At 38.6% G+C, this 26,699-nt stretch overlaps 2 protein-coding genes across 4 annotated transcripts in view; both read right to left on the minus strand.

The window, feature by feature from the left end:
* Positions 1-6,518: 6,518 nt before the first annotated feature.
* On the minus strand, positions 6,519-14,527 carry Cavin4 (caveolae associated protein 4). Its single transcript, XM_003470897.5, has 2 exons — positions 13,769-14,527; positions 6,519-7,808 (listed from the first exon to the last, which is right to left on the minus strand). The coding sequence occupies exons 1-2, from the start codon at positions 14,324-14,326 to the stop codon at positions 7,119-7,121; spliced, it is 1,248 nt and encodes a 415-aa protein (XP_003470945.4). The 5' UTR covers positions 14,327-14,527; the 3' UTR covers positions 6,519-7,118.
* A 143-nt stretch (positions 14,528-14,670) lies between these two features.
* Tmeff1 (transmembrane protein with EGF like and two follistatin like domains 1) overlaps positions 14,671-26,699 on the minus strand; it is a 101,591-nt gene continuing 89,562 nt past the window's right edge. For all 3 annotated transcript variants that reach the window (XM_063224545.1, XM_063224556.1, XM_063224549.1), the window contains exons 9-10: positions 19,945-20,103; positions 14,671-15,787 (exon numbers count right to left, since the gene is read on the minus strand). In XM_063224545.1, coding sequence (XP_063080615.1) covers positions 15,703-15,787; positions 19,945-20,103 — 244 coding nt within the window. In that variant the 3' untranslated portion in view covers positions 14,671-15,702. The remainder of the gene's footprint in view (positions 15,788-19,944; positions 20,104-26,699) is intronic.

Raw genomic sequence — 26,699 nt, forward strand, 5'->3', positions numbered from 1 at the left:
CCCATTGTTCATTGTTCCACGTCCAAGTACTATACACAAGCACGTGAGTGCACACACCCACAAACGTTATGTGAATATCATAGCTGCCCACTGCCAAAAATTGTGGAGCAAAAGAAGTACACTGCATGCATTCATCTCTGGACACTTCATTTACTATGCTGCCTCCAAACACGTTTAATTCCTAAAACTTCCCCTGAAAAAGAGTTCCCTAGAGTAGGAGCCTCTGCTTCTCTTTTGTATTTGAAACTCTTCCCCTGATACCTCTGCATGTTCTATTTCACATTTCTGGCTTTGACCCTCAATTTACACGTGAGTGAATGGCAGTGTATTTTGCTCTAGAAGACTCAGGATTAATTTTTATGCTATGTCCATCCTCCCATTCCTACACTTCATTCTAATCGTTTAAAAACAAAATTACATCATCAGCATCATCATCATCACTTTCTACAAAAAATTTTGAAAGCAGAAAACTAATCCACCAAATACATATGGCTGCATTTCCATCAAGTCAACAGCAAACCATAGGCATCTCTGGATCCTAATCAGTTTTAGCTTTTCCACCGGTGCCATCACCCTGAAGAGGCAAATGGATGAGATGGAGATGCTTAAGCAGGTTAATAATGGAAGATGATTTTTAAGTATGCAAGAATAACTAATAAATCTTAGGCGATTTTACTCTCCACACAGATTTGCCTGAAATGCTGATTTCTTTTTACACGGGAAAGATTAATGAATTTTAAGCAGAGAATATGTTGACATATTCTCATGAATTTAGAACCTGTGGCTTATTTGGATATTTTCTTTCTTAAAGAAAATTTAGTCCTTTATTTTGCCAGTTGACAACCATTATCAATATGTCTCTGAAATCTCTATTGCTTTGAAGTAGAACTAATCACATCCCATGCATAATTCTACTAATCTATTTCTCCTCCTCATGAAAATACTGCAAATAAAAAGAAGTGGTCACGTGAAAGGTGCTAGTACCATTAAAATGATAGTCATTTCAACAGATTTTACCCTAAAATAACATAGCTATATAACAATGGTCTGGAAATTTAAAGTTTGTTCAGATAAAGGATGTAACAAGATCCAGATAAACTGTGAATACTGGTCCATGAGATTATTAGAACGTTTCAGCTGTCTTATATTATTATGCAGTGAGCAAACTTCAGCCTGGAATACGTTTGAACTCATAGCAAGAAACTGAACCAAATCCTACAGAGAGTGGTGCTCGCTTTAGTTCTAAATTTCTGCTTAGAAAAACATGTCATGTTCTTCTTGAAGTGAGTTAAATTGGGGTTTGGAAACCAGTGTTTCATGGAGAATTCTTGCCTTTTCCAAGTACTGATGTCATAGATGAATCCAGAGAAAATTATTCATGAAAGTATAGCCCAAGAACAACTGTTCAGAAGAACAGTCAAAACTAGAAGTTAGGCAACCTTAAGATCTTTCTCCAGAGGTAGTCATGATAGCATGCCTGTAATCTCAGAACTCCGGGAGGCTGAGACAGGAGAGTCTTGAATCTAAGCCCAGCCTGGGCAGCTTACTGATTGAATAGGTCAATGTCACAAAATTAAAAATAAAATATAGAAAGTGCTAGGAATGTAGTTGGTACAAAGGCCTTGGGTTTGATCCTCAGTGCCACAATTCTTTAAAAAACAATATGCTCTTTCCTTCAAATTGTCTGAATTTTCTTAAGAAACCCCTTTTCATTTACCTAGTTTTTACAGTATCTTACCCTTTCCTTTGTAATATACAACTTGTCTAAAGATTAGTACATCGATCCCTAGTACCGATAAAAACGAAAAAGACAAAAAAAAAGGATTAGTACTTCAACTCAGTGTGTCCAAAACAGGCCTCAGGCTGTTTAACTCTGCATACTTGGCCCTGAAAGCACAAATCCAGTTACGTCTTTACACTGGACCCCATAGTCAAGTGTGGTGAATTTCTGGCCCAGGAATTGTGGTCTCTCTAACTCTTTAGTAATGCCCACTTGAGTTGAAGATGATGAAGATCTCCATTTCCACTGCCCTTGCTGGCTAAGGATGTGAGGCAGGCCTCTGGCCTCACTGTTGACCACAAGGGATGCCCTTGTTCCCAACCTTGCTTCCCACACACACATACACCCTGCCACACCAGGGCACGCAGGTCTCCAGATACCCATAAGGACTTAATCTCCTCTCTTGGGCCTAAGCATCTTCATCATCGTAATTTACCAGATACCCTATCTTTGAGACTTACAGGACATTTGACTGTAACAAAACATCTCAGTCTCCATTTGCTGTCGATCCTTATATGGAGTCTCCATCAGCCAAAATGTTGAAGAGTGAGTTGCGTCAAATCTATCTCGAGGCCACAACATATTTTTGATGCCAACACTTAGCTCCAGACAATGATAGCTCCAGACAATGAGGCATCACCAAGCTCAGCCCATGATGAACTGGAGGCTCTCAGCAGCTGACTTGAGTAGCCACATGTATCTAGGCAACTGGCCTTGGCAATGGAGCAACTTACAGCAGCTTTTATTGTGTTAACTGGAACAAAATACAGTGTTGGCTGGATTCCTCAGATGCCAAACAATAAGTGAGATGAGAAAAAACAATCCATCCTAAGAATGAGGTGTAGCTTTTCTCTGGACCACACAATGAGCAAGAACTCTGGCCTTGGGCAAAGATAGATGGGAGAGAAGCTCCCAATGGCTTTCAACCTACAAAGCAGTCCTGCTTTTCAAGGACTCTGCAGTCCTGGCAGTGCAGGGAGGGCAAAGCGCTTGCAAAAGCAGGAAAAGAACTTCTTGAAGCAGACCTTTCTGCAAGAAGAGGTGGAAGTTACCATGGCTGAAATGCACAGACCTCCAGCATGGCAGCCACGAGGACAGGCATAGTTCCCTTGTGTTCCTCAGGCCTCTCCAAGAGATGTCTCAGGAGACAGCAAAGAATCTGTATTTTCTGGGTCAGAAAAGGGCACAGGCATTTGCCCAAGTCAAAGCCGCAACTCTAGGATCTCCATCACAACCCACAGCTAAGTTCACCCCCTCCACAGTTCAGTTACTGCTTTACTTCAGGTAATCCTCTCTCACCTAGAAAAATGCAAGTATCATATTAACTTGTCTTTGCTAAAGTCTTTTAATAATCATTCTAAAACACTCATGGCACTCCTCAGCTAAAATTCTCTCCATGACACTCTATGGCCTTTAATATTAAAATAATACCACACAGCGTAAGTTACATGTTGCCTTGGACTCCATGTTGACTGGTTAGCAAATGCCACTGTAAATACTTTGTGTAGTTTTCATGGAAAGTCTCCCCAGATTGTTAATGTCCTTCCTCTTTCTCCCCATCATCCTTTCCTGAGTCTGAGTGGAAGTAATCTTCACCAGGGGAAAAGTTTCTTAATCATAGGAACCACTTCTCTCATCTCTAGATTAGTAACTGAAAGCCAGCACCAGGAGAATATCCAAATACTGGTGACTCAGATATGAGCACAACACAGTTCCTGCCCTTAAGAAGCACAGTCTAGTTAGAACACTTACATAAATAAACTGTAATGTATCGCACATAAGACAGATGTATAATCACAGTGTTACACAAGCAGCTTTCTTCTCTACATCCATCATCTTTTACATAGCACCACTTACACTGCTGAGTTTTTGCTTCACTCTCCCAGATACTGGGAGCTTGGGATAAAGGCTGGAAGGGTGGAAGGGAACTTTCTATTCATCTTTGAGTTTTCAGTGCCTTGGACAAGATCTGGCATATAAATATGCAATACATACAGAATAAAGGGGATAATTAATGATGCTCATCCTAGGAGATGACTAGGAAGTGAAAAACAGGAAAAGTCATCTCCAGAATGAGAGGGAAAGGTGATGATCCAAGCAGACATACAACATAAGCAGAGGCAAATGTGACAGAACATTCTGGGGAAGGCTTTCTGACAAGCACAGCTGATTTGAAGATGTCCAAAGTATATTCAAAGCCCAAGAATATCCTGCCACCTTTTCTGTACCAACAGACTCATTGGGAAGCAGTAGTTAACCTACACCTCCTATCCACTACTTATGAAACTGACTGACAAGTTCTGACCTGGCAAGGGCAGCCATCAATTCTCAGATATGGTGTAACTCAGAGATGGTCACAATAACTTGAAGCTTTTACATTTTTCATTCACTACAGAACAGCATGCCCCAATTCAAGTACAGCTGAGAACAAAAACATGATGGTTTCCTCATTTGGGGAGTTAATCTGTAAAATTTTCTTAGCAAGGGTCAATAAGAGTTTTAGAAAGCTTGTTTCAGAACGTAAAAAAAAAAAAAAAAAAAATCCAGTGATTTCATAACAGAACTGCACAGTTAACAATGGAATGCTTCACATAACACAACCCATGCTTTTTACCTGATAGAATCACAACATCTGGCTTTTTTTTAAAAAACCAAACCCATTAATGTGCATGGATGACAAAGAATGAAGTAGAAATGATTTGTATTTTTCATTTATAAAGTTGTCTCGTGAGGAGCCATACACACGTACAGAGCAAGCAGAAATTCAAGCCATTCCTGTTATTTATTTACTCCATGCCTACAACCTCTAAGCAGGCTGGGCCAATGTTAACTCAGACAGGGAAGCAACTCAGGTATCACATGCAGGAGACACCTGCACTTCCTTTCCTGCTCTGTCTGCTCTGTGGAAGGCTTCAGAGTGGGCCATGCAGTTGGTGTCTGTGGGTGTTGCACTGCTCCAGGAGGCTCACAGCAGGGGCGGGAAGACATCCTGCTACTAGTTTGATTTGAATAAATTGTCTAAAGTCTGCTGTGTATAATTTCTAAAAACACAGATGAGCTAGTAATCTGTTCAGTGTTGTCTGAAACTTTTAAAATAAAGGATGCTGACTAGGATTTCCCTTACATTAAGTGGGATGTGTGATTTCACAGCCCATTATCTTTACACCAAGCAAAGAAAGCCAAAAAGAAAAGATTCTGAATGTGGAATTTAGAAATGTCCTATGTGAGAAGAAATGTCACGAGATAGAGTGACACAGATGGAAAATCTTAGCAGCAAAAGCAGTAGAGGGTCACAATGAACCTCTAGGGACAGGCTACCAATTTAGTGTTTCTGGGTTTGCACAAAATCTACCGCAAGGAAGAACTGACCAGGTTACAACTCCTTTTCTCACAAAAATTCAAACATACCTATATGGGAAATGTCCCATAAAATGTTAAGTCTGCTTATAAAATAGGTCAGTGAACAAAAATTTTCAACAGTAATATTTGCCAAAAAAAAACCAAAAAGTCCACATGCTATTGTTTATACTTTTCCTAATCTAGGAACACATCTGTAAGAGTTACAATATCAGACTTCATTTGCATACTGCTGTTTACATTAGTAAAAATATTTACACTTAGGACACTGACATTTGCAATGTCTTTTTAAATTCAAATTTATTGTGTCTCTTAAGGAAATATATGATTAGGCTCCCAAGCTCCTTCTAAACAGTGATAATGATGTGTTTTTAATTATTTTTTCAGTATTTTATTCAATGTGGTACACACTTTAATTTTTAATTTACAATTTTATGTATTTGGGCAGAGCGAAGAGAAAGTAATACTGGGTCCAACTCCTAAACTCAAAAATCTGGATAACTAGGTAAAATATGTGTATGTATGAATGTATTTATTATTTTTAGTTACTACATGATGGCCCAAAACTAAGTCTGAAAAATGAGATAGCTGATTATGATCAAATTTAACAATTTTATCATTTCTTCCAGTTTAAAAAAAAAAGATTTAAATGTACTAAAAGCATAAAACTTGGTGACCATCCCTTTCTTTGGAATAAACCTACTTCCTCTCTAAAAGCTAACAGGTAAGTGGCATCTGAATGGCATAGCTCCCTCAAAGCAGCTATCATGAACACCACTGCATTGTGCAGCTGGGCCATGAAAGCTTAACTCTGGTAACCAGAAACGCAGGTCACTTCCAAGCCCACTGCCACAGAAAAGACATTAGAAAGGCCACCAGACAGCCAGGCATGATGGTACACACTTGTAATCCCAGCTACACGGGAAGCTGAGGTAGAAGGATCCTGAGTTCAAGACTAGCCTGGGCAATTTAGCAAGAGACAACTGATCTCAAAAAGGACTGAAGGGTGTGGGGGGTACATGCCTGCCTGCAATTCCAGCACTCATGAAGCTGAGGCTGGTGGATTACTGCAAGTTCAGGGCCAGCTCAGGCTACAGAGTGAGTTCAGCAGCAGCCTAACTAAATAGCAAGACCCTGTCTCAAAGTAACAAAAAGGGGCAGGGTACCTCCTGAGGATGTATGAAGCTCAATATAGGACTTGCGCCCAATCCCCAGTTTAAAACAAACAAAACAGGAGGAACTAAAAAAGGAAAGCCACTTGATAACAGAACCTGTCTTATACCTCATGCTGCAAAAGTCGCTATGGTTCACCTCAAATCTAAAAGCAAAAGAAAATTAGAAAAAGATATTCCAAGGAATATTTTAAGACACATCCAAAACCTGAAGTTTCGTTGTAGGCTTTAATGAAAAGGTTATCACGCAAACATTTATTTTATACTGCTGTTTCTATGGAAAGATTTAAGAAGACTGATTTTAGTCTCTGTCCAACCAAGGCCCTCACTGCCTGGTGCTCAGGGCTGCTCCAGGTGTGCTTATTCAGTTCTGCGGCTGACAGCCCAGCAAGGATGGTTTTCTCTACATGTGCTTGTTTTCTCAGACCATGCAACATTTCCTCCGGTCTTCACAACAGTCCTGAGGAGGGCAGCAGAGGCAAACCCTCCCCCATTTCTACAGGTGAGAAAAGTAAGCCGGTGACTCAGGAAGTGTCTCACCTTAATAAAGCTATCATGCCTATTAAACACTGCCCCGGATAGGTGACAGAAGAGGAAAAGGCTACTGCCTACTATCATACATGCCACAAAAACTAAAAGAATTCTCAAGGAAAATGTATATAATATTTATATAATAGTCAAGATTTTAAATGTAAGAAATTAAACACTTGTATTACTTAGGGTTGCTGCACAGCATATAAATAAACGTGGATGACTACACCACACAAACTGAAACTCCATGACTGAGCGTTTTTTTACTTAATTCCTCCTTACGAGGACTGCTTTAAGTCTAACAAAAGCGACTCATCATCCTCTACTCTCACCTGGGGTTTAAAGGTAACCTTTAAAGGCTCAGGGGTGGCACTCTCCCCTCCTTCCTGGGATGCATACCCCACCCTGGCTTGCTCCTGCTCTATTTCACTGAGCTCATCAGTATGGAGCTCGAGCTCGGGGATGGGGACCAGAGAGGGGCTCCGGGCGCTGCCGTCCACACCCGTCTCCCCGCCTGCCTCCTGACCTTCTGCCACAGTTCGGTCCTTTGCCTTGCGAAGATTGCTCATCTTAAAAGCCTCCTTTGAGGGAGCAGCACTAGCGATGGATTTCTTCAATCTTTCCCCTGACAGCCGCAGCCTCTCCCCTGACTGCCGCAGCCTCTCCCCTGACTGTCTCAATCTCTCTCTCCTCTCTGGCGTCACTATTCTTGTTCTAATTCTGTCCACTTTCTTGTCAAAATTCTGCCTTGTCTTCTGCATGTTTTCTTTAGAAAATGCCTTCTTGATGTGATCAATGCGCTCTTTGCCTGACTTTCTAAACCTGGCAGATCTGCTTTCTTCAACATAGTATTCCTCATCCGAAGAGAGCTCTATGGGGGGATCAAAGATTTTATCTTCTTCCTCCTGATTCTCGGTGAGGTTTCTGTCTCTGACAACAGACAAGGATGTTGGACATCGAATCTCCTCCTAAAGAAAAGAAAGGCAGAGTGTGAGTGCTTTCTTTCAATACAGAACAGCTCTTTGATCTTTTGGCCACTTACAAACTTGCCCCACAGGCTGTTTACCCTCGGCTGCTCCTTAAACGCTGGCATTTCCCAGGATTTGTTTCTCCTGGACCCTTTCCTCATGAATACTTACCTCTCCACTTCTCCTAAGACGGAAACACAAATGATGGGCAAACTTCTCCCTCTAGATATAACAGGCACCTCAATTATACCGAGTCCAAACATCTTGGCCCTTTCACCATCCTCTCCACTTTCACTTCTTCTGTCTCTCTCTGTACCAATAACCATCAAGGTGTTACACATGTACAAATCAGTCCAGAATCGGCAACCCCAGTACTTCTTCTCATCCCACATTCAACTGGTCACCAAGCCCTGTTGATAACAACTGCTTAGCAACTCAAGTTTCCTCTTCTCTCTCTTCTACCAATATCCTAATTCAGGTTCTTGTCACCTGTTTCTGAATTTGTGTAATGATTATTTACTGGTCTCTCTATCTCCAGAGTATCATTTTCTGAGGAACATTACGGAACCATGGCCCTGATTGTATCTCTTTAAAACTTTTTGGAGATTTCTCCGTATTTGTAAGAGAGTATTCAAATTCTGGAGTCTGTTCAGAATCTGCCCAGTTAACCTGATCCTTTTTCCCTCTTCACTAGCCCAGCAACACATATCACTCTTAATTCCTCAAATTTTCATCCCCCTGTATACAGCTGCTAAAAGACATTTTAAACGAGCCTCCTTTTTCATCTTTGAATGGCATCTTTCTTCAAGAATTAATTCATAAACCTCGTGTGGTGGTACACCCCTGTAATCCCAGCATTCAGGAGGCTGAGGTGGGAAGATTGTTGCAAGTTCAAGACCAGCTTGGGTTACAAAGTGAACTCAAGACCAGCCTGAACTGCACAGTGACACTTTGTCTCCAAAAAAAAAAACAAAAGAATTAATTCATATGCCCCAACTTCCCCAGGTGGCTAATATTATCTCCAAATTACCCCAAAAGAACATGTACACACCACTATCAATTATTGCAGTTTGAATTGATTTGGAATTCTACTTATTTATATATGTGTTCCTGGGGCCATAGTGTGGTATTCGATTTCTCAAAGCAGAGATAATATTATGATTAATTATGATTTACTCCCAGCACGTATAGTAGGTATACTCTAATAAGTTATTACTGGATTAAATAAAAACCTTATGCCTTCAACTAAGAACTAGGAAGCTAACTACCACCATACATTACTAATACCTCAGGAACTGAGAAACCTTATTTTTAAAAAACAGTAAAAGATAATTTGTTTCTTGGCGAGACAGTCAGGCAAAGAAATGTAAAATGCATAGAAGGTTGCATGGCAACGAATGCCAAGGTACAAAAAGAGGGAAGAGGATATTCAGTGACAGGAGGTACTGTTCAGAAATGCATTGATCAGAAAGGCCTAATGAAGTGACAGCTAAGCCTAGACCTGTAGGTTGTGTAGGAAGAAAAAAGAGACATACTCAAGAGGGCGGTGTGGCTAAAACAGTGTGACCAAGGAGTGTGCATGTGCATGCACAAGAGCGAGAGAGAGAGAGAGAGACAGAGAGACAGAAAGAGAGAGAACGTGCACGTGGGTCATGCTACAAAGGGCTGTGTCCAACAAAAAGGCCAGCGGCTCTTATTCAGAGTATGACAGAAAGACTTCTCAAGGTTTTGAGCTGATCTGATACATACTGCGTAAGGTTGACTCTGCTGCAAACAAACCACACAGGCAAGACAAAGTGAGAACCTACAGGATTTTCTGAAAAAGAAGCCATCAACAGATGAGGAAGAGCCAGGAAGGAGAGACTGGTGGGGAAAGACAGGATCTCACCATGTCTTTAAGATGCCCACTGAGCATGCAGGCCAAGAGGGGCTGGGACAAGGTGAGCACATGAATGTGCTAGAAATTCAAACTTCAGAGTCATTAATGTAGAAATGGGATTGAAAGTCATAAGGCCAGGAAAGATTACCAAAGATTCGAAATTCCTTGGAGACAAGTATGTTTCACAATTCAAAATAGTCTAGATTCTGTAAAACTAATGTGATGCACTACATACATGTGCTCTCAGTGAGCTCTTGGGAACAACTGCATCTGCAATAAAAAATACGAATATTTACACTAAGGTGGGATAAAGACTATACATAGCCTTATGCTATTTCAGGTCAGGTCCTACCACCAAAGGACTTCAAGTAAAGCTAATATTTCTTACCAAGTTACCCTAAGGACTTTAACTTTTAAAATATTTTGTATTTTAATATCAGAGATTATGGATATTGGGCCAGCAGATAAGAAGAGACAAAAAAGCAAAAAAGAAGAATTATTGAGCAGGAAAGCAGGAAGAAACTCCCAAGAATTACAGCACCCCCAGAGACTAAGCAGAAAGCAGTTTCAAAAAGAGAGGAAAAGGTCCAGCAATCATGCGAAGTGTCAAAAGGCTAAAGATGAGAGCTGGATGGGAGAAAAACACAGTTACCAGTGGCGTTGAAGGCAGGCCAGACCACAGGTATAAAGGAAGACAGCTTACTATTCAGAGAATTATTTCTAAAGCCACACAGCCAAAACTGTCAAGATCATGAACCATGAATTAAAAGTTCTAAAAGAAAATTGTGTTCCTACTTAAGATCCAGATTAAGTCTACTCAATAATGTATAAAATACACTTACACATTCTAAAATTTAATCAGCCTGATAGTCAAGAAGGCATCCCTGGAACCTTATTTCTTTGGACACTTATTTAAAATTAAATTCTCTTGACTACAGGACTGGAGTGTCTGTGAGCTAAAAAAGACAGAAGTGGGTGTCTCATAACTCTCTGATGAATCAGTTAAGAGGCAGTAAAATTATTCCTCTCCTTTCCTGACACCTGCTGTAGCAAATAGTTTTCAGCAGCACAGTGTGGGTTGGTCTGGCTCGAGAAGGTATAATTAGAAAAGGAAGGAGCCCAAGAGTAATTACTGCTTGGTAGGGAAAATCTCTCATAGCTTCCTGTGAAGACATTAAGATATAGTTTAACTCAGAAATCATACCCTTCTTTTCTACAGTACAAAAACATACTACAAAATCAGGCTAAAAAATAGAACAAAGCAGAGTTACAAGGACTTGTCATAGAGATCCATTGTTATAACTCCTATGAGTCAGCTATAATATACTCCAATAATAATTGAAGAATATAGGGTTGAATGGGGTTGATTCCTCGATACAATTATATTTGTAAAAGTCCTGGTAAAAAATGTCATTCTGTAACAGAATGAATAGTGTGGAGAAGAGTAAAGTGCACTTGAGAGAATATCAAAGTAATGTAGCAGGGGGTTTTTAGATACATAGAAGTATGGAAATTATCATTAGGGCATGGCTGAATAGCTCCTTTAGTAACCAGATGCTAGTAGTTAATGACCAAAATTACAGGAACACACAGTAAGACATGTGGCTCACATGACTGATAGAGAGGGATCATCGAGATGAAGAGAAACATAACTGGGTAAGAAATACTAATTATTTTTAAATGCCAGTATCCAGAATTTGGTAAAAGTTTAGCTACATGCAACCATAGGAGATATAATACCAATAAAGATTATGGCCAAAAGACACACTCAGAGAAACCTTCTTCAGGGAAAACTAAAATGGAAATATAAATACACTATAGGTTAATGGTTTCAAGATAATTGTAGTAGGGAAATCTCCACATAAGTATGTATACAAATAAATTAGGGTAATTAATTACAACTAATTTTAAGTGCTAAGAATAACCATGTGAATACTGTCTTCTAGTTTTCTGGTCACTGTCATGTGCCTTTATCTTTTCTCCCCATGCTTATAAAATATAACAACTGCTTTTTGACAAATTGCTGTACTATTCTCCACAATGTTAATTTCACAGAATCTTCATGGCTTTAAATCTTACAAGAAATCTGTCTCCTCTAACTACAGGGGTTACAAGACAGAAAAACTTACCAGTAAGTTACAAGGAGTAAAGAAATGAATAAAAAACATTTTAACCTCAAAAAAACTATGTCAGTGGACAAAGAAAACCTTCACAAGTGTTTTTGCTGTAGCTTTTGTAAATCCTGTCTGGCACCTGATCCAGTATCTGGCAGAAAGGTCCACAGGAGCCATGCTGGATGCCACCATGTCCCTAGCACACCACATGTAAATGTCTTTTTTTTTTTTTTTTTTTTTTTTGTCTTTTTCTTTTTTTATCGGTACCGGGGATTGAACTCACGACTGCCTGCTTGCAAGGCAGGCGCTTATGCCGCTGAGCTAAATCCCCAGCCCACCACATGTAAATGGAGGCTGAGAAACATTCACTATTGCTAATGCTCTTGGGAAATGATCAAAGAACCAATACTATATTATCCAATACCAAATCTAGCTTCCCCACCACATTCAACTGGCCTCTGAAAGTATGGTGAGATTTTTAAGCCTGGAAAACAGAGTCTTGAGGAACTTGGAAGGAAAGGGAAATAGTAAAGGGCTTCTAACAGCATACTTCACTCGGCCCACCTTTGAAATTAGCAACTCTACTCTCTTCTCGCTGTTCTTTTTCCTAAACAACTGCAAGCTCAGATCTAAACAGGCCTAAAATACCACTTTACCATCCCAGTGTAACCGTCAGTCAACAAAGACCATGGAGAAATGACTTGATGAGTGAAGAACACTCTGGGGGGGTTATGGGTCACATCCTTAGGCATTTACGGATATCTGCCTACATAATCCAACTGTGTTCCTATTTTATTTTTATTCCTCTAGAGTTTTTCCCCTCTGTACACAGGCATCCATTTTAAAAATACAGTTGTGATAACACTTTGTATATCCACCAGTGAACACCCTTGCACATATTCCTGATCTTATTTTTAGAACACAAAACTTTAGAGTAAGACTTGTAAATTTTAAAGGTTAACATAACAAAACTACTCTTAAAAATGCACTAATATTTCTTTCAGCAAAACATGAAAATACTTCCTTTCTCCTATCTTTAAATTCTGAGCATATATTTGACTTCACATTTTGTTTTGCTTTGTTTTATGATGGGAGGAAGGTTCAATTTTTTCTTCTAATTAGTAAGAATTTTAAAAATGTATTACAGATATTATGTATTTGCCACCGGCATGTTCCTATTTTTAAAAATATGAACAGTGTTAAAGGAGATTAGCTCAATATACAATGACACATAAAAATGACTCTGTTAAATCACTTAAGTAAAAAGAATCTGCAATCAAATAAGGAACTACTGATATAATTTCTATATTTGTATTACTGTAACACTGTAACCATATTTTTTAAATCCCTGATTGTTCTTTAAAGAAATACCTATTCTTATTATTGTGACCAATTAGTAAAACTTCCAATAAACAAATAATATTTTACAAGTTTCTATTATACTGGTTGGACTTTTCAGACTTTCTACAATAAGAATAACATTCTTATAAGTGTACTAGCTTCTGTTTTGCAATTCTGGGGACTGAATCCAGGGAGTCAAGGCATACCAGGAAAGCAACCCTCCTAGTTTCTTCTTTTATACAACCAAGAGGTATTTTAAACTGGAGGTTTCTTAGGTCTCTTCTAGTGGTAACACCCGCAAAGTCAATGTGAGGACATCATGCTTACTACTAAGGCTAATATTTTAAAAGAGCTTTACCAATATTAGTTTCAAAAGCAAGAAATAGCCTTAGCTATTAGCCATAGTTCATATTACATGAAATGGCCAAGAAGCTAAAAATACTGATATGACAGAACACTAGTTAACAAAAATGGTTTTATCATGAGGTCTCTACTGATTCAGAACTCTGCTACTTTAATATATACATGGCTAAGATGTGACACAGGAAACCTCTTGTTTTGAGGTGCTGGCATTTAACGGACCTAAGCAATTATAGTAATCAAGCTGAACATTAGTGCAAGCTTACCTGGAATATTACAACACGGAATTTGTTTTTCTTCATTATTTCCTCTTGTTTGGTTTCAACTTTTGTCACGTGAGCTTGTTGTTTCTCCACCCGGGCCTTCACATCTCTAATGTGAGCACTGACTTTTCGGGTTTTCTCAAACAGCTTGTTAATGACATAGCTTGTATTGCTGTGTGATTGCGAAAGCTTCAACAAGTCAATCTGGACAGATTTTATGGCATTTTCCATTTCCCTATGTCTCTCTTCTATTCTCTTCTGGCTTGCCTGCACACTGTCCACGATGGTGGCCACTTTGTCCAGCACCGTTACAATGGTAAGAGCAGCATCTTGGTCTTCATCTTCAGAAACACTCGACAGACGATTTTGGTGGATTTTATCAGCATTTGAAGCAGACCCATTGTGCTCCATTTTATTTTTCAGTAAGAGATGTCCTACTGCAATCAATTCTGGCACTTGCAGCAAAAAAAACCAGCTTGATAACAGGCAACAGAGCTGCTTAAAGGTTTGGAAACCCCACCCCTGGAGAATGGTCAAATATTTGTAACTACAAATACCCATACGTGACTGTTCTGCAACATGAGCCCTTGCAAAGCATGAGGGACTGTTCCAAACATGCTTGCTGACTGACTAAAGGACTCAAATAAGACTGTGTGGGTAGCAGACGAAAGCTTTTTTAAAAAGTTCACTGAAGCTGCCATGTTACTAATATTTAGGCTAGGAGTCAAATAACAAAAAGGCAAATTCCAACTGCTGGGTAAAGCTTTTTGTCTTTCAATAATTTCAAGCAGCATTTGTAAAAGCAAAGGGGAATTTTGAACTGAAGTCTGCATTTAACATTAAATTCATCTATTCACTGATACACCAATATTAAAGAATAAAAATAACCACACCAAAACAGGCCATATAGTGAAAACATTATATTATAACATGCTTTTCCAAACAAAATATTAAAATTAATATTTAATTTTGAACATATTTTGTAAATTCTACATGCATACTTTTGAGTATCTAAACTACACATTAAAAGCTCAATACACTCTACTCACACTTCAGACCTTTGAACACCAACAGTCTATTAATATAGCTATTATTACAAGACAAATTCAGATAGAAGTCTTAGGTCATTTTTAAGCTCACTTTAAGAGCACCAATCATTAACAACTTTTGCACTGTATTCACAAACACAGATACAGTTTATTTATGTTAAAACAAATGTTTTGTTTAAAAATGAATGTGTATTAAAGTAGTGTAACTGATAGAAGGCTTTATTCCAATTTGTCTGTTAAAAAGCCTATTTTGACAATATCTAGATGTAATTTTCAGCGATCTGTTCCATCATTACTACCAGGTTCTTTTTCAAATTATCAGAATTACTTTTTCAAAGAGAGAAATAATGAAATTCCAATCCATATATCTTATAAATATTTTTACATCTAACACACACAGCTTTATAGTTCATGCGGTAGGCAGTGTCTAAAAAAAATCAGATACTAAATCTCAAAAACATTTAAATATCTATTTAAACACAGTGTCTTCTAGATATTATTTTTGTAGGAAAAGTAATCTGTAAACATCTTTACCTTTAGTTCATGCTTGGTCACTGGCTGCGGTCACTGTGGAAGAAGTGAGTATGACTTATAACCATTTGTGAAGGGGTCCATTTTTGCAAAAATATTACATTCCATGGGTAAGGAACAAATCTTAGAATTACCATGTGGTACAAATTTGTGAAATCAATTTCTGTCTTTAAAAACATAAAACAAAGACTACTAAACAGTCCAAAACTGTTGTAGTTGAATATTCTCAGTACGAGCCAACAGTACTACACTAAAAATGTCCAAAAATAAGGCCTCTGAAATAAATATTTCCATTCTTTAAAAAAAGACATAATAAATGTACATCACATGGTCAGTGTACATATAAAAGTCATCGGTTTAAACCATTCTAGATGATGTATCTGAAGTAAAATGGCCTAGGTTTTGCTTCTGTCGACGTCCTCTATTGTTTTTGGGGCATTTTCTGTTCATTAAAAAAAAGAGAAAAAACATTATTTTGTTATGAATATTCAAATGTTTCTAAATCAATGCACCATTTCACGCATAAAACCATATTGAATGTAATTACATGAAGCTATTTAGTGCAAGACAAAGTGAAAACAAACACAAAGCATCTTTCCTACAAAGCTGAGTGTTGGGTCATATTCTGAAATTTCCAGGACCTTCTCCTTATTCTCTTTATGGAAAGTTATTGCAGGCTCCTCCTGGTGGAAAACTTTATTGGCTATATTCATAATTATCCTGTTGAACTTATTATTTGGCCCATGATACATAGCTGTTTCTGTGGCCTTGCCTCCTCCAGACTGAAAGCTGTACATCTACCCAAGACAAGAACACCAGGCGCCTATCAAGGGCCTTCAGCTAGACCCTCTGTAGAGTATCCCTGACTGCTGTTCACAACAACTATGACCCTCTTCAGCTGAAAGAGCCAAACTGGTCTTTGACCCTCCCCTCTCATGCCAATTAGGGGTGCTTCTTCTGAGGGGGGTAATAGTATAGATAGCTAAGTTAGGTAGAAATATTCTAGGCAGTCAAGACAGGGCTGGGCCCTCAAAAGGTCAATGAAGAAGACTGTAGCTGGAAGTGTAGTCAATGCAGGTCAGGCTTCAAGATAAAGAACTACTCACATTATACTCCCCTAGGGATGAAGTGATTGATATTCTAAGTAGGTATCAATCATCATGGGGGGGGGGGACCAAATCTCATTAACCCACACCTTCCAGGAAAGTCTCTGTCTATCCCACGTGCACTTGCTATGTGACTTGCTTCCCAATTTGATCCCTATTCAATCAGTATTACCCAAGGAATTATACTGGTTGTAATCTTATGATTGACCATAGTTTTGTCCCACCTCATACTCATCTTGTGATTTCCCATTGGATCAACATTACCTAAGCAACTATACTTGTAATCTTATTGATGGGTCATAGTTCTATCCCACCTTGAACCCACACCTCATGCTTTACTCAGTAAAACACCTTGAGAAGCAGGTTGATGGGCAACCACTTTCTGGGCCCCCTTCTGTTCCTCACAGACAGAAGCTTTCTTTCTCTCAATAAATTCTTGCTACTCTTTCAAAAAAAATAAAAATAAAAAGAGCTAGGTATCTGGAAGAGTAGGCATATATACAATTAGAAACAGACCCACTGGAGCAAAGCTCATTCTCAGTCTATATTTCTGCATGTGCATCCCAGATAGGGATACTCACCCCTCCTCTGGCACGGCAACTCCCCAGCCACAGTGACTTCTAACATATGAAACAGGGGGCAGTAGAAAGTACGTTGACCTATTTACTTTCCCTGAGTGTTATGACACCCCCAAAATGACAAGAAAAAGCTCAGAAGAAAAGTACATGTTAGCCTCCAATATGAACAGACAAGAATGTCTACTGATTTTAGACAATGACTCAAAAGAAGTTATTACAAACCCTACTGAAATATACCACAGAAAGCCACAAAGAACTGAGACCCTGATGACAAGAGATAGTTCTTCATTCTACTCTCACTCATAACATTTCTCCACGGAAAGAACTTCATGGTGATATAAACACTCTGGTGCCTGCTGCCCAGACTGCAAACAGTTCACGTTTTGCACAAAATGCTCTGTTCTGCAAAGTACTGTAAAAGGTCTAAGATGAATTTTGGTAACTCTGAGTTTAGGCCCTGCTAATGTGTGCAACCTTAACTTGCCTATATGTACAATATTACATTAGGAATTGAATTAACCTCAGATTATAAAGGAATTTATACTCTAATGGATAGAAAGTTATACAATAATGTTTCTATTCAATTTCAAAGAACATTGCTTTGCCTTAACTTAAAAGCCTTGATAATGATAATACTTCTATTTTGTACAATGGTTTTCTAAAGACTCTCTAATCCTCATAAAAATATCTGGAGATAGACAGAGCTGGAATCAGTTCCATTTCATCCTTGAGAAGACTGGTTGAGAAGTGAAGCACTCTGTTTAACCATCATGATGAATTTGGGAAAGTTCTAGGTTCCTGAGACCATTGTCCCAGGGACATATAAAATAAGAGGGCTTGGCTAAGAGGACAGTCAGTGAAAACATCCTTTTAAAGGAAGGTTTCTCCTAAGTGAGATGGAATACATGACAGCTGTCCCCTAATGGACTCTGTGGAAGAGGCACTCCTTGAATATTCAATGCAGATAAGTCCAAATACATTATTAGGATACCCCAAATCCAATACAGCAAGACTGGGGGGAGGGGGGCATACCACAGGAAAAAACAGGCCTCAAGGAGAAATCTGTGATAAATCCAGTAAGGCAACCCATCAGTGGTACGGATACTGGACAGTGAAGACACTACGTCCCTGTGCTGTCCAGGTGTCTGTGAAAGCAGCAATGGGGGTGGATTATAAACAAGGGTACTGATTTAAGATCTGTAATTTTAATTTTAAGAGCAAAAGCACAGTGTGGGTAAAAGGCGAGTTGGGGGTTAGAAAAGGGCTTAACTAGTTCTATAACCTCACACAAGGCTTCAGTTTCCTCAATTCCTAAAGGAAGAGGTTGAACTCAAAGGTGCTTCTCGGTGTCTCTAACAGTATTTGATTCTATGGGGTGGCACGATCCCTTTCGTGTGTGGCCTTCCAAATCATTACACCACTCTTATATTCTAATAATGTTCAAAATGATTTCTCCCTATCACACATTTTTCCCTACTCCAGTAAATTTTGCACATGACCCTTTGAATAATGCACTGGAAAAATGGTTTGTACCAAGCCCTTCCCCTACTCTGAAGTCTTAAACTCCTACCCTAAGATTAATTTTGTCCCATGCAATGGTCGTACCTGGCAAATCTGTTTCCGAATATTACCCTACAGGGACCCTCCTCTTGATGGTTCAGAGGAAAGAGCCAAGATTCGGGAATCAGATAGCACATAATCCCAACCCAGCACACCTGAGTTACTGGATGGCCACAGGCAAACTAATTAATCTCTGAGCCTATATTAAATGGCTACAGCCAGCCCTGCTAGTGAATGGGGTTTTTTCTTCCTATTTTCTCTTTCTGTTGTCATTTTTTGTTATGTCATTATGTCTCTTCTTTGATCTATTGACCAATTTTATACCAGCAATCTTGCCTCAGGGCAGATCATCTGTTCAGTGGAATAAAGCACACTGACTTTAGTGCCTAAAATTAACAAAAAATATCTTTTCCTCAGAGAACATTATTTTATCATTTCTACATTTATCAATTCAGCTCCAGATGGCTTGAGACTACTAGAAGTCTGGCATCTATCCAGACCTTACATAGGAGGGCCATAAATCCAATATGGTCTGTCAATATATATATTTAATATGCTCCAATCTTCTGCCCAGGAAAATGCAGCAAAGTACAAAGATGACGTTTATGGAATATCTGAAACAAACCCTAAAAGATGTAGAAAGAAGTGAGCAAGAAGACAGTACTGGCTGAGAAGCACAAGGACATTTTCTCTGACTTTTCTCAAATCCAATTTAGTCTGACTCAGTTTAGAAAACATTCATTCCATGCCATTTGTGCTCAAAATAAGTCTTTTATAATAAATGAATTTTATTTATGATATAGAACTTTAAAGTCTATTAATTACCACTGTAATTCAGAATATGAAGTTAAGACAATGATACAATGTGAAAAGTGGTTACCTTTAACTCTGGATATTTTATCTTTTCATTATATTTACCACAGAAAAATATATTCTCAGGGAGTGATGCCAGGATCAAAGTGTAGTTCGGCAGGGCTTAAAAACATTTTTACATGGCTGTTCTGTATATGAGCAGATTCTCAACTAGAATCTCCACAACTACCCAGTATTGTTACTCAATGCAGAGCTAGCAGTACACAATTTTAAGAACTAAATTCTTTTAGTTACTGTTATCACACCCCCTTTGCCTATAACCCAGATATGCTTATCCCTAGGAAGGAGCACTTACCTACGTTCTACCAAGGCAAGACTAAAAGAGATCAGATCCAAACACATCTCAGGGAAGAGCCTCTAGGGCTTTTCCTAATAGGTTGGTGGAATTAAAACTTCCACAATTGAGTATGCTCCAAGGTTTGTCTCTAGTTTAACTGCTACCCATTCCAGTGTCAGTTCATACTTCCTGTATCATTATTTACCTCGTTATGCACATGACAATTGCTACTATGATGGCAATCTGCACAGCTCCAATAATGGCTGCAATGAGAACATGAGTGAGTTTCTGCCTGCTCGGCACTACATAGAGGATGCTGAAGTCTGTCTTTTCACAGTGCTGTCCAGTGTAACCAGATTCGCATCTGAAAAAGAAAAATGAGAATGATGAGAAAAATGAGAACTATGAGAATTACCAATTTTTACAGTGAAGGTTTCTAAGTTTAAAACATATAAAAGAAAGAAAACATTCAAATAGGAACAGAAATCATTTTTCTACCACTTGAAAAACACGCCATTTATATATCTTCCTAGTTTTTTGATGCCTATTGTGCTTCTTCTAACTGTTAAAGCACATGAATGTTAAAATTGCTAAGTAAGTCTTTATCTCCATCATTTAAAAATAGAACCATAGCATTCTATCCAATAGCTATAATATGGCTAACTTATCTGTTTCCCATCCTGAGATAGTATCAGTAGTTTTCAATTTTCACAATATAAACTAGGTGTGATAATAAACATCTTATGAATGTACACTTTTCCACAGTGTTATTCTGTAGGTTGAGATACTTGGAAATGGGATTATTGAATAATTAATAAGTGCAAATATTTACTGTTCTATGAACACCCCATCAAATTATATTCATGACACTTTTCAGTGTACAAAGAACAAACATTTATGATGCAGAGAGAAGATGAAAATAAGTTATTAATAACAAACAGAGCAAAATAGTCAAGTAAGTGCTAACCTTAGAAATTATCTAAATTTCAATTAAAAGTAACACAGGCAACATCATTGGCTGAGGATACTAATTAGACAAAAGAAAACATTTAAGCTATTTAACAGAAAACTCATTTTTAAGATAGCAGAAATGAAATGTGTAAATTAGCCAGTCTTCAATTAGAACTGATTAACAAAACACATGAAATATTAAGACAGTGTGTATATTTATTAATGTATCACAAAGAATTTGAGGCAGCTTACCATAAAACACACATAACAACAACAGATGGAAACCTAGGCAAAGGGAAATCAGGAAAGCCATGATGACAGGAGTTCACCGTCCAATCCCTACAGTGCCTGGACACTTGGCAGGAGGTTTCACATTGGACTCTAAGCTTCCCAAAAGACAAAATAAGTATTAAGGCAGACACAGAGATTACGGAATTGAACTGAAAGTCTAGAAATAAACCATACCTCCATGGTCAATGGATTTTTGACAAGAGCACTAACACAGTTCAACAGGGAAAAAATAAAATCTTCAACAAACGATGCCAGGGTAAGTGGGTGACACACAAAAGAATGAAGGGGAACCTCTTCATAACATCCGTAACACCTGACTCAAAACAGGCATAAACTTTCATGCCCTTAGACTGGGAAATAATTTCTTAGTTATGACACCAAAAGCAACAATAACTGTAAGAACAGAGATAAACTGAACTAAATCAAAATTAAGATCTTTTGTGCTTATCAAGAAAGTGAAAACTCACAAAATAAATGGAAAAGTTTCAAGTTACATATCTGACATGGAGTTGATAGCAAGAACATGTAAAGAATTAATAATAAAAAGACCAAGAAAATCACCAATGAAGAAACGGGCAGAGAATCTATAGAGACATTTTTCCAATAAGTACTGAAAAATACATAAATAGCTAACACAAAGTCATTAGTCAGTGATGGTGGAGATACACAGCAAACCCACAGAAAGGTCAGATGATTACAAATGCGAGCGATGGAGTATTACAGGGATTATAAAATGATTTCATTACTTTGGAAAAGTTTGGCATTGTCAAAAAGTTAAGCATTGAGTTACCAGTTGGCCCCAGGCTGGAGTGAACAGGAAGACATGGAAATAGTAGCTAAAGGGTATGGAACTTCTTCTCAAGGCAATGAAAATGTTTTAAAATTGACTCTGTAGCTGCATAACTCTGAATATACTAAAAACTGCTAGCTGGGAGGTAGGGCAGGAAGGAAAGAGGAAAGAAGTGAAGGAAGAAAGGGAGGATAGAAGGGAAAAAGAAGGTAAATCAATGGTAAAGAAATCAATCGTCCAACAGCAGGAAATGTAGCTCCTAGCATGTAGGATGCTCTAGATTCAATCCCTTGTACGACCACCACCACACTCATAAAACAGCAATCTCGATAAATAAAACCAAACAACTCATTTCCAAGGAACACAGTTACCACTATTAAACTCAAGGGAATTTGGCCCCACTGGTCCTCATTTAAAGAGGGTATGTTCTAACATGCACAGTAACACAGATGCAATAAATTCAATAATATAATGAAGTCTCAAAGGACATTTAAAATAATGTCCTTTATGGTCGGCTAATGGCCAAAAGGCAAAGCTCAGTAAAATCAAAACTGTTCCACAGAGAGCAATAACAATGTCCTAGATCTGCAGTTCATGTACAGTTTGGCTTAATCCAAAGATTAAAATCAGAATATAAAAAGAATCTTTACACCATATATCATTCAAGTAATCCTTCCTGGATATTATTTTCTGCAATTAACTTTTGGTACTACTCTTCAAATATCTAGAGTATTAAGCTGCCATTTCTTTTTCTGTTATTAAAGGCAAATCTGGGGTTTCCGTTCAATACCTTCTGCTTTAACCCCTTATATCCTCCACAGATTTACTTCCTGGCCTGGAGTGCTACTTCACTTATTCAAATTAACACATTTACTGAACACCTGCTCTGTATCAGATACTACTGTAGTTAGCATTAAGGATTTAGGGTATATCAGCTAAAGATTCCTGGTCTGTGACCTTCTAAGAGATGGAAGAAACACATAAACACAATGAGCAAATTAAATAGTTATGTTAAAAGGTGGTGAGGGTGTGGTGTGTGTGTGCACGCGCGTGTGTGTGTGCACGCGTGCACGTGTGTGCATGTAAAGGACAGGAAGAAAGAGAGGGAGGTGTGTGTATGGGTGAAAGGAAGGTATGTGTATTAAGGGAATCTATCAGTGCCAGAAAAACAGGACTTCAGGTTTCACGTAAGTGGCCAGCAGGTTTCACGTAAGAGGCTTTATGAAGAAGGTGACATGAGGCCAAGGGCACAGTGCATGCTCAGCACGCGCGAGGTTTTAAGGGTTTTGTTTGTTTACATATTGTCGTTTTACAAATAGTTGTTCAAGATACAAAATTCAAACAGCGAAACTGCAAATAGTTCTGTTCAACTGTCCAACAAAAACTTAGTAACATGGTTGTCAATCCTATACACTTAAACATACATGCAGTTACCCATATCTTCATTTATGTTTAGATTAAACAAACTAATGCAGGTTAAAATCATTCTGAACAAAGAATAATAGTATTGCTGGATTTCACATCATGATACTCCATGATCAGCACTGGGTACAGTAGTGTCTTTTTTTGTTAAATTTAATTTAAAGAAAGACTAAACAAAACAAAATGGGTAGAAATAATATATAATTTCAAAGAAAAAAATAAACAGTAAGAAATCACTAGGGGATGATTACAGATTGTCTTCTTACAAATAGTTATTCAAGATACTAAAGTTCAGCACATAAAGTGGGGATTCAAACAGTGAAATTGCAACCAGTTCTATTCAATTATCCAACAAAAACTTAGAAATACGGTTATCAATCCCATTCACTTAAACATACATGCAATTATCCATATCTTCAATTATGTTGAGATTGAATAAACTCAAGCAGGCTACTATCACTCTAAACAAAGAATAATACTATTGCTGAGTTTCACATTATAACACTCCAGGATCAGCACTGGGTATTTTAGTGTCTCTTTTTCTTCAAAGTATCTGTTATTTTCATCATGTGTCAGAAAATCAGTTCTCATAAACTGTTTATGGATTCTATACATGCATGAGTCTTAACATGTATTTCTATCCTTTCTATATTAGAGGAGGAAACAAAACAAAGCAAGGCAAAACAAAACATATTTCTATAAACACATGAAATGAAATAAACACGTAAGACCGTTGTACAAAGGGTTCTACCATGATTCCTGTGTTGTATCTTGTTATCTCCAATAGAACTGGCTATATCATCAGACATAGTATAATTGAATATATCAGTACATAATAGTATTAATAAAACCACAACTTTTTATATAGTATAGAACTTCAAAAACTGGCAGTTATCAAACCAGAATGTGTATCATAGTCTTGTCATCTTCAGTGTAGTTGACTATACTTTCAGACTTGATACTATCAATCATATCAGTTTTGAATAAAATCTTCTCTGCCTAATTTCTGTTATGCTCTTTTTTTGCCATCAGTTGTCTGCTTATCTTCTTCATTCTGTTTTCTGCTCCATTCATTGAGGCCTCTCTGCCACTGTTTCTGGAATCCTAGTACTTTTCTCTCTCACTAGAATGCCCTGCAGTATTCTCTGTAGGGTTGGATTGGTGGTTGAAAATTTCCCAAGCTCCTCTTTGTCTTGGAAGCATCTGGTTTGTCCATTAATTTCTAGAGACAGTTTAGCAGGGTATATCAATCTGGGCTGGAGGTTATTTTCTTTCAGGGCTTGGAATATTTTGCTCCAGGCTCTTCTTGACTTGATGGTTTGTGTTGAGAAGTCTGTCATGATTACGATGGGCCTTCCTTTATAGGTTATCTATTGCTTCTAACAGCTTTTAATATTTTGTTCTTATATTGAGTTTCTGGGATCTTGATTATTATATGCCTGGGTGTAGCTATGTTTTAGTTGTACATGACTGGAGTTCTGTATGCCTCATATATCAGAATATCATTTCCTTTTCCTATGTTTGGGAAGTTTTTATTAATTATTTTTGTGAGTAACCTTTGTAGTTCCGTTGTTTGTAACCAGCTTCTTCATTCACATTCTTTATTCTCAAGCTATAGATCCTTTTGTCATCTTCTAGCCTTTGTATTGTTACTGCTTGTTTCCTTGTTATTTTTTAAAAGTTTTCCCTTTCATACTTCCACATTGCAAAATTGTCCTCCAGTTTGGATAATCTATCCTTAGTTTCTTTCAAGCTGATTTGCCATCTTTCCATAGAGTTTTTAATTTCCTGGTGATCTCATTGAATCTGCTTCATGTATTCTGTATTTTTTTTAATATTCTTCACCAAATGGTTCTCTCCTGTGTTTGAGTTCCTCCCTTCTTCCATCTGTGTCTGCTTGAGGAGTGCTTAATATCTCTAAATCTTCTTATATCTTGCTTTATTTGGCTAAATATTTCACTTTTGAACTCGTCTATGAGGTCCTGAATATATCTCTTTATGTCCACTGGTGCTGTGTCTGATATTGCATGTTTGCTGTTCTCATTTTCCTTTGTATTTACCTGTCCTGGGTCAACGTTCTCAGGCTTGGGGGCTGGGGGCTTTTTGTTGTTGCTTCCTCTTCCCATCTTTTTTGCTTCTTTCAGGAGGTCCCAATTTCTTTCTTTGTTAGTTACAATTCTTCTGAAGTACGCTGGCTAGGTGACCCTTCCCACAGCAGTGTGCTAGTGAGTTGCAGACAGGGACAGTGTATGCTGGCCTCCCCCATCTGGATCAGTCAAGCTGCTGTGGCCTGCACTACTGTATTACTTTGCACCACTTCCCCTCAGGACCAGCCAAACCTCCAAGGCCCCACTGGGCCAGTGTGGTTAGTGGGCACCACCTGCAGGGACTTGACCTCGGATAATCTATTGGATCTCAGCCAGGTCACATGACCCAGGCCCAGCTCACTCCACTAATCCTGTTTGGGAAGGGAACAACTGACTGAAGTCACGGCTGCCCCTTGTACTTGCCAGTCTTGCCCGGTTCTAGAATATTATCTCCCTATTTATGGAATGCCTCCACTCCCGTCACTCACCACAGGTCGATGTAGGCCCCCTGCCAACTCAGCCCTCCATTGGGCTCGCTGACCCCCGAACTCAGTGCAACTGCACCTCCAGTGAGTCGAAGTGGCAGGACCTCAGACAGCTTGGCAAATCAAGGCAGGACGTCAGTTGCCTTAATTTCTTTTTGGACGAGAGAATTCATCTCCCTCTGTTTGAGGCTCCCCACTCTGCATTATGTTGAATTCTAAGTTGACTATCTCAGGGAGCTTCTGTAGCCAGTTGTTATCTATCCACCATTTTGCTCCTCTCGAGGTTTTGAGTTTTATCCCTTAGTACAAACAGGTATTTTTTTAAAAGGTGGCATGTAAGTGAAAACACGAAGAAACAGAAAAGGTCTGCAGGCAGAAAACCAAGCAAAGGAAGAGAAAAGCTTCCAAAGATGGGAGCATCATGAATGCTGCGTCCAAGAAGAGTAGGTATAGCAAGAGTAGAGTGGGCACATGGAGCAGGGCAAGACAGGTGAAGGAGCCACACTTTGTACAGCCTTCGGTTCGTAGTGACACGGAGGAGCTGCTGAAAAGTGTGGGGAGGAAACGACATGAACTGGTTTTTATTTTCAAAAATTCACTCTGGCTACTGTGATCAGTATGGCCACCATCAAGGAGGCTGCTGCAAAAATCCCAAAAAGAAAATGTTGGGAGGAACTCGGAAGAGCAACGGACTAGGAGGGAATGGTCAGTCATAAGCAAATTCTGGACACATTGTGAAAAAAGATCGAACAGATTGCCTGGCTAACTGGATATGGGGCATATGAGAGAAGAAAGCAGCACCTCGGTGTTTTGTCTGGGCATATCGAAAGATGGAGTTGCACTAACTGAGATGGGAAGGTTGCAGGGAGGTAGGACAGGTTCAGGGAAGGAAATCAATCAGGAGATTAGCTTCAGTCCTGCTGAGATTAAAGTG

This window comes from Cavia porcellus, unplaced genomic scaffold (genome assembly GCF_034190915.1).
Source record: "Cavia porcellus strain 051 isolate PalLab524CR breed Dunkin Hartley unplaced genomic scaffold, mCavPor4.1 scaffold_1, whole genome shotgun sequence".
In the NCBI taxonomy this organism is placed as follows: Eukaryota; Metazoa; Chordata; class Mammalia; order Rodentia; family Caviidae; genus Cavia; species Cavia porcellus.

Bases quoted from the DNA above. Each gene is read 5' to 3' on its own strand.
- Cavin4 (XM_003470897.5), bottom strand. From the start codon at position 14,326: ATGGGTATTTGTAGTTACAAATATTTGACCATTCTCCAGGGGTGGGGT. The intron at 7,809-13,768 runs GTAAGCTTGCAC...TCTTTTCTTTAG, and splicing joins TCCGTGTTGTAATATTCCAG to GAGGAGATTCGATGTCCAAC.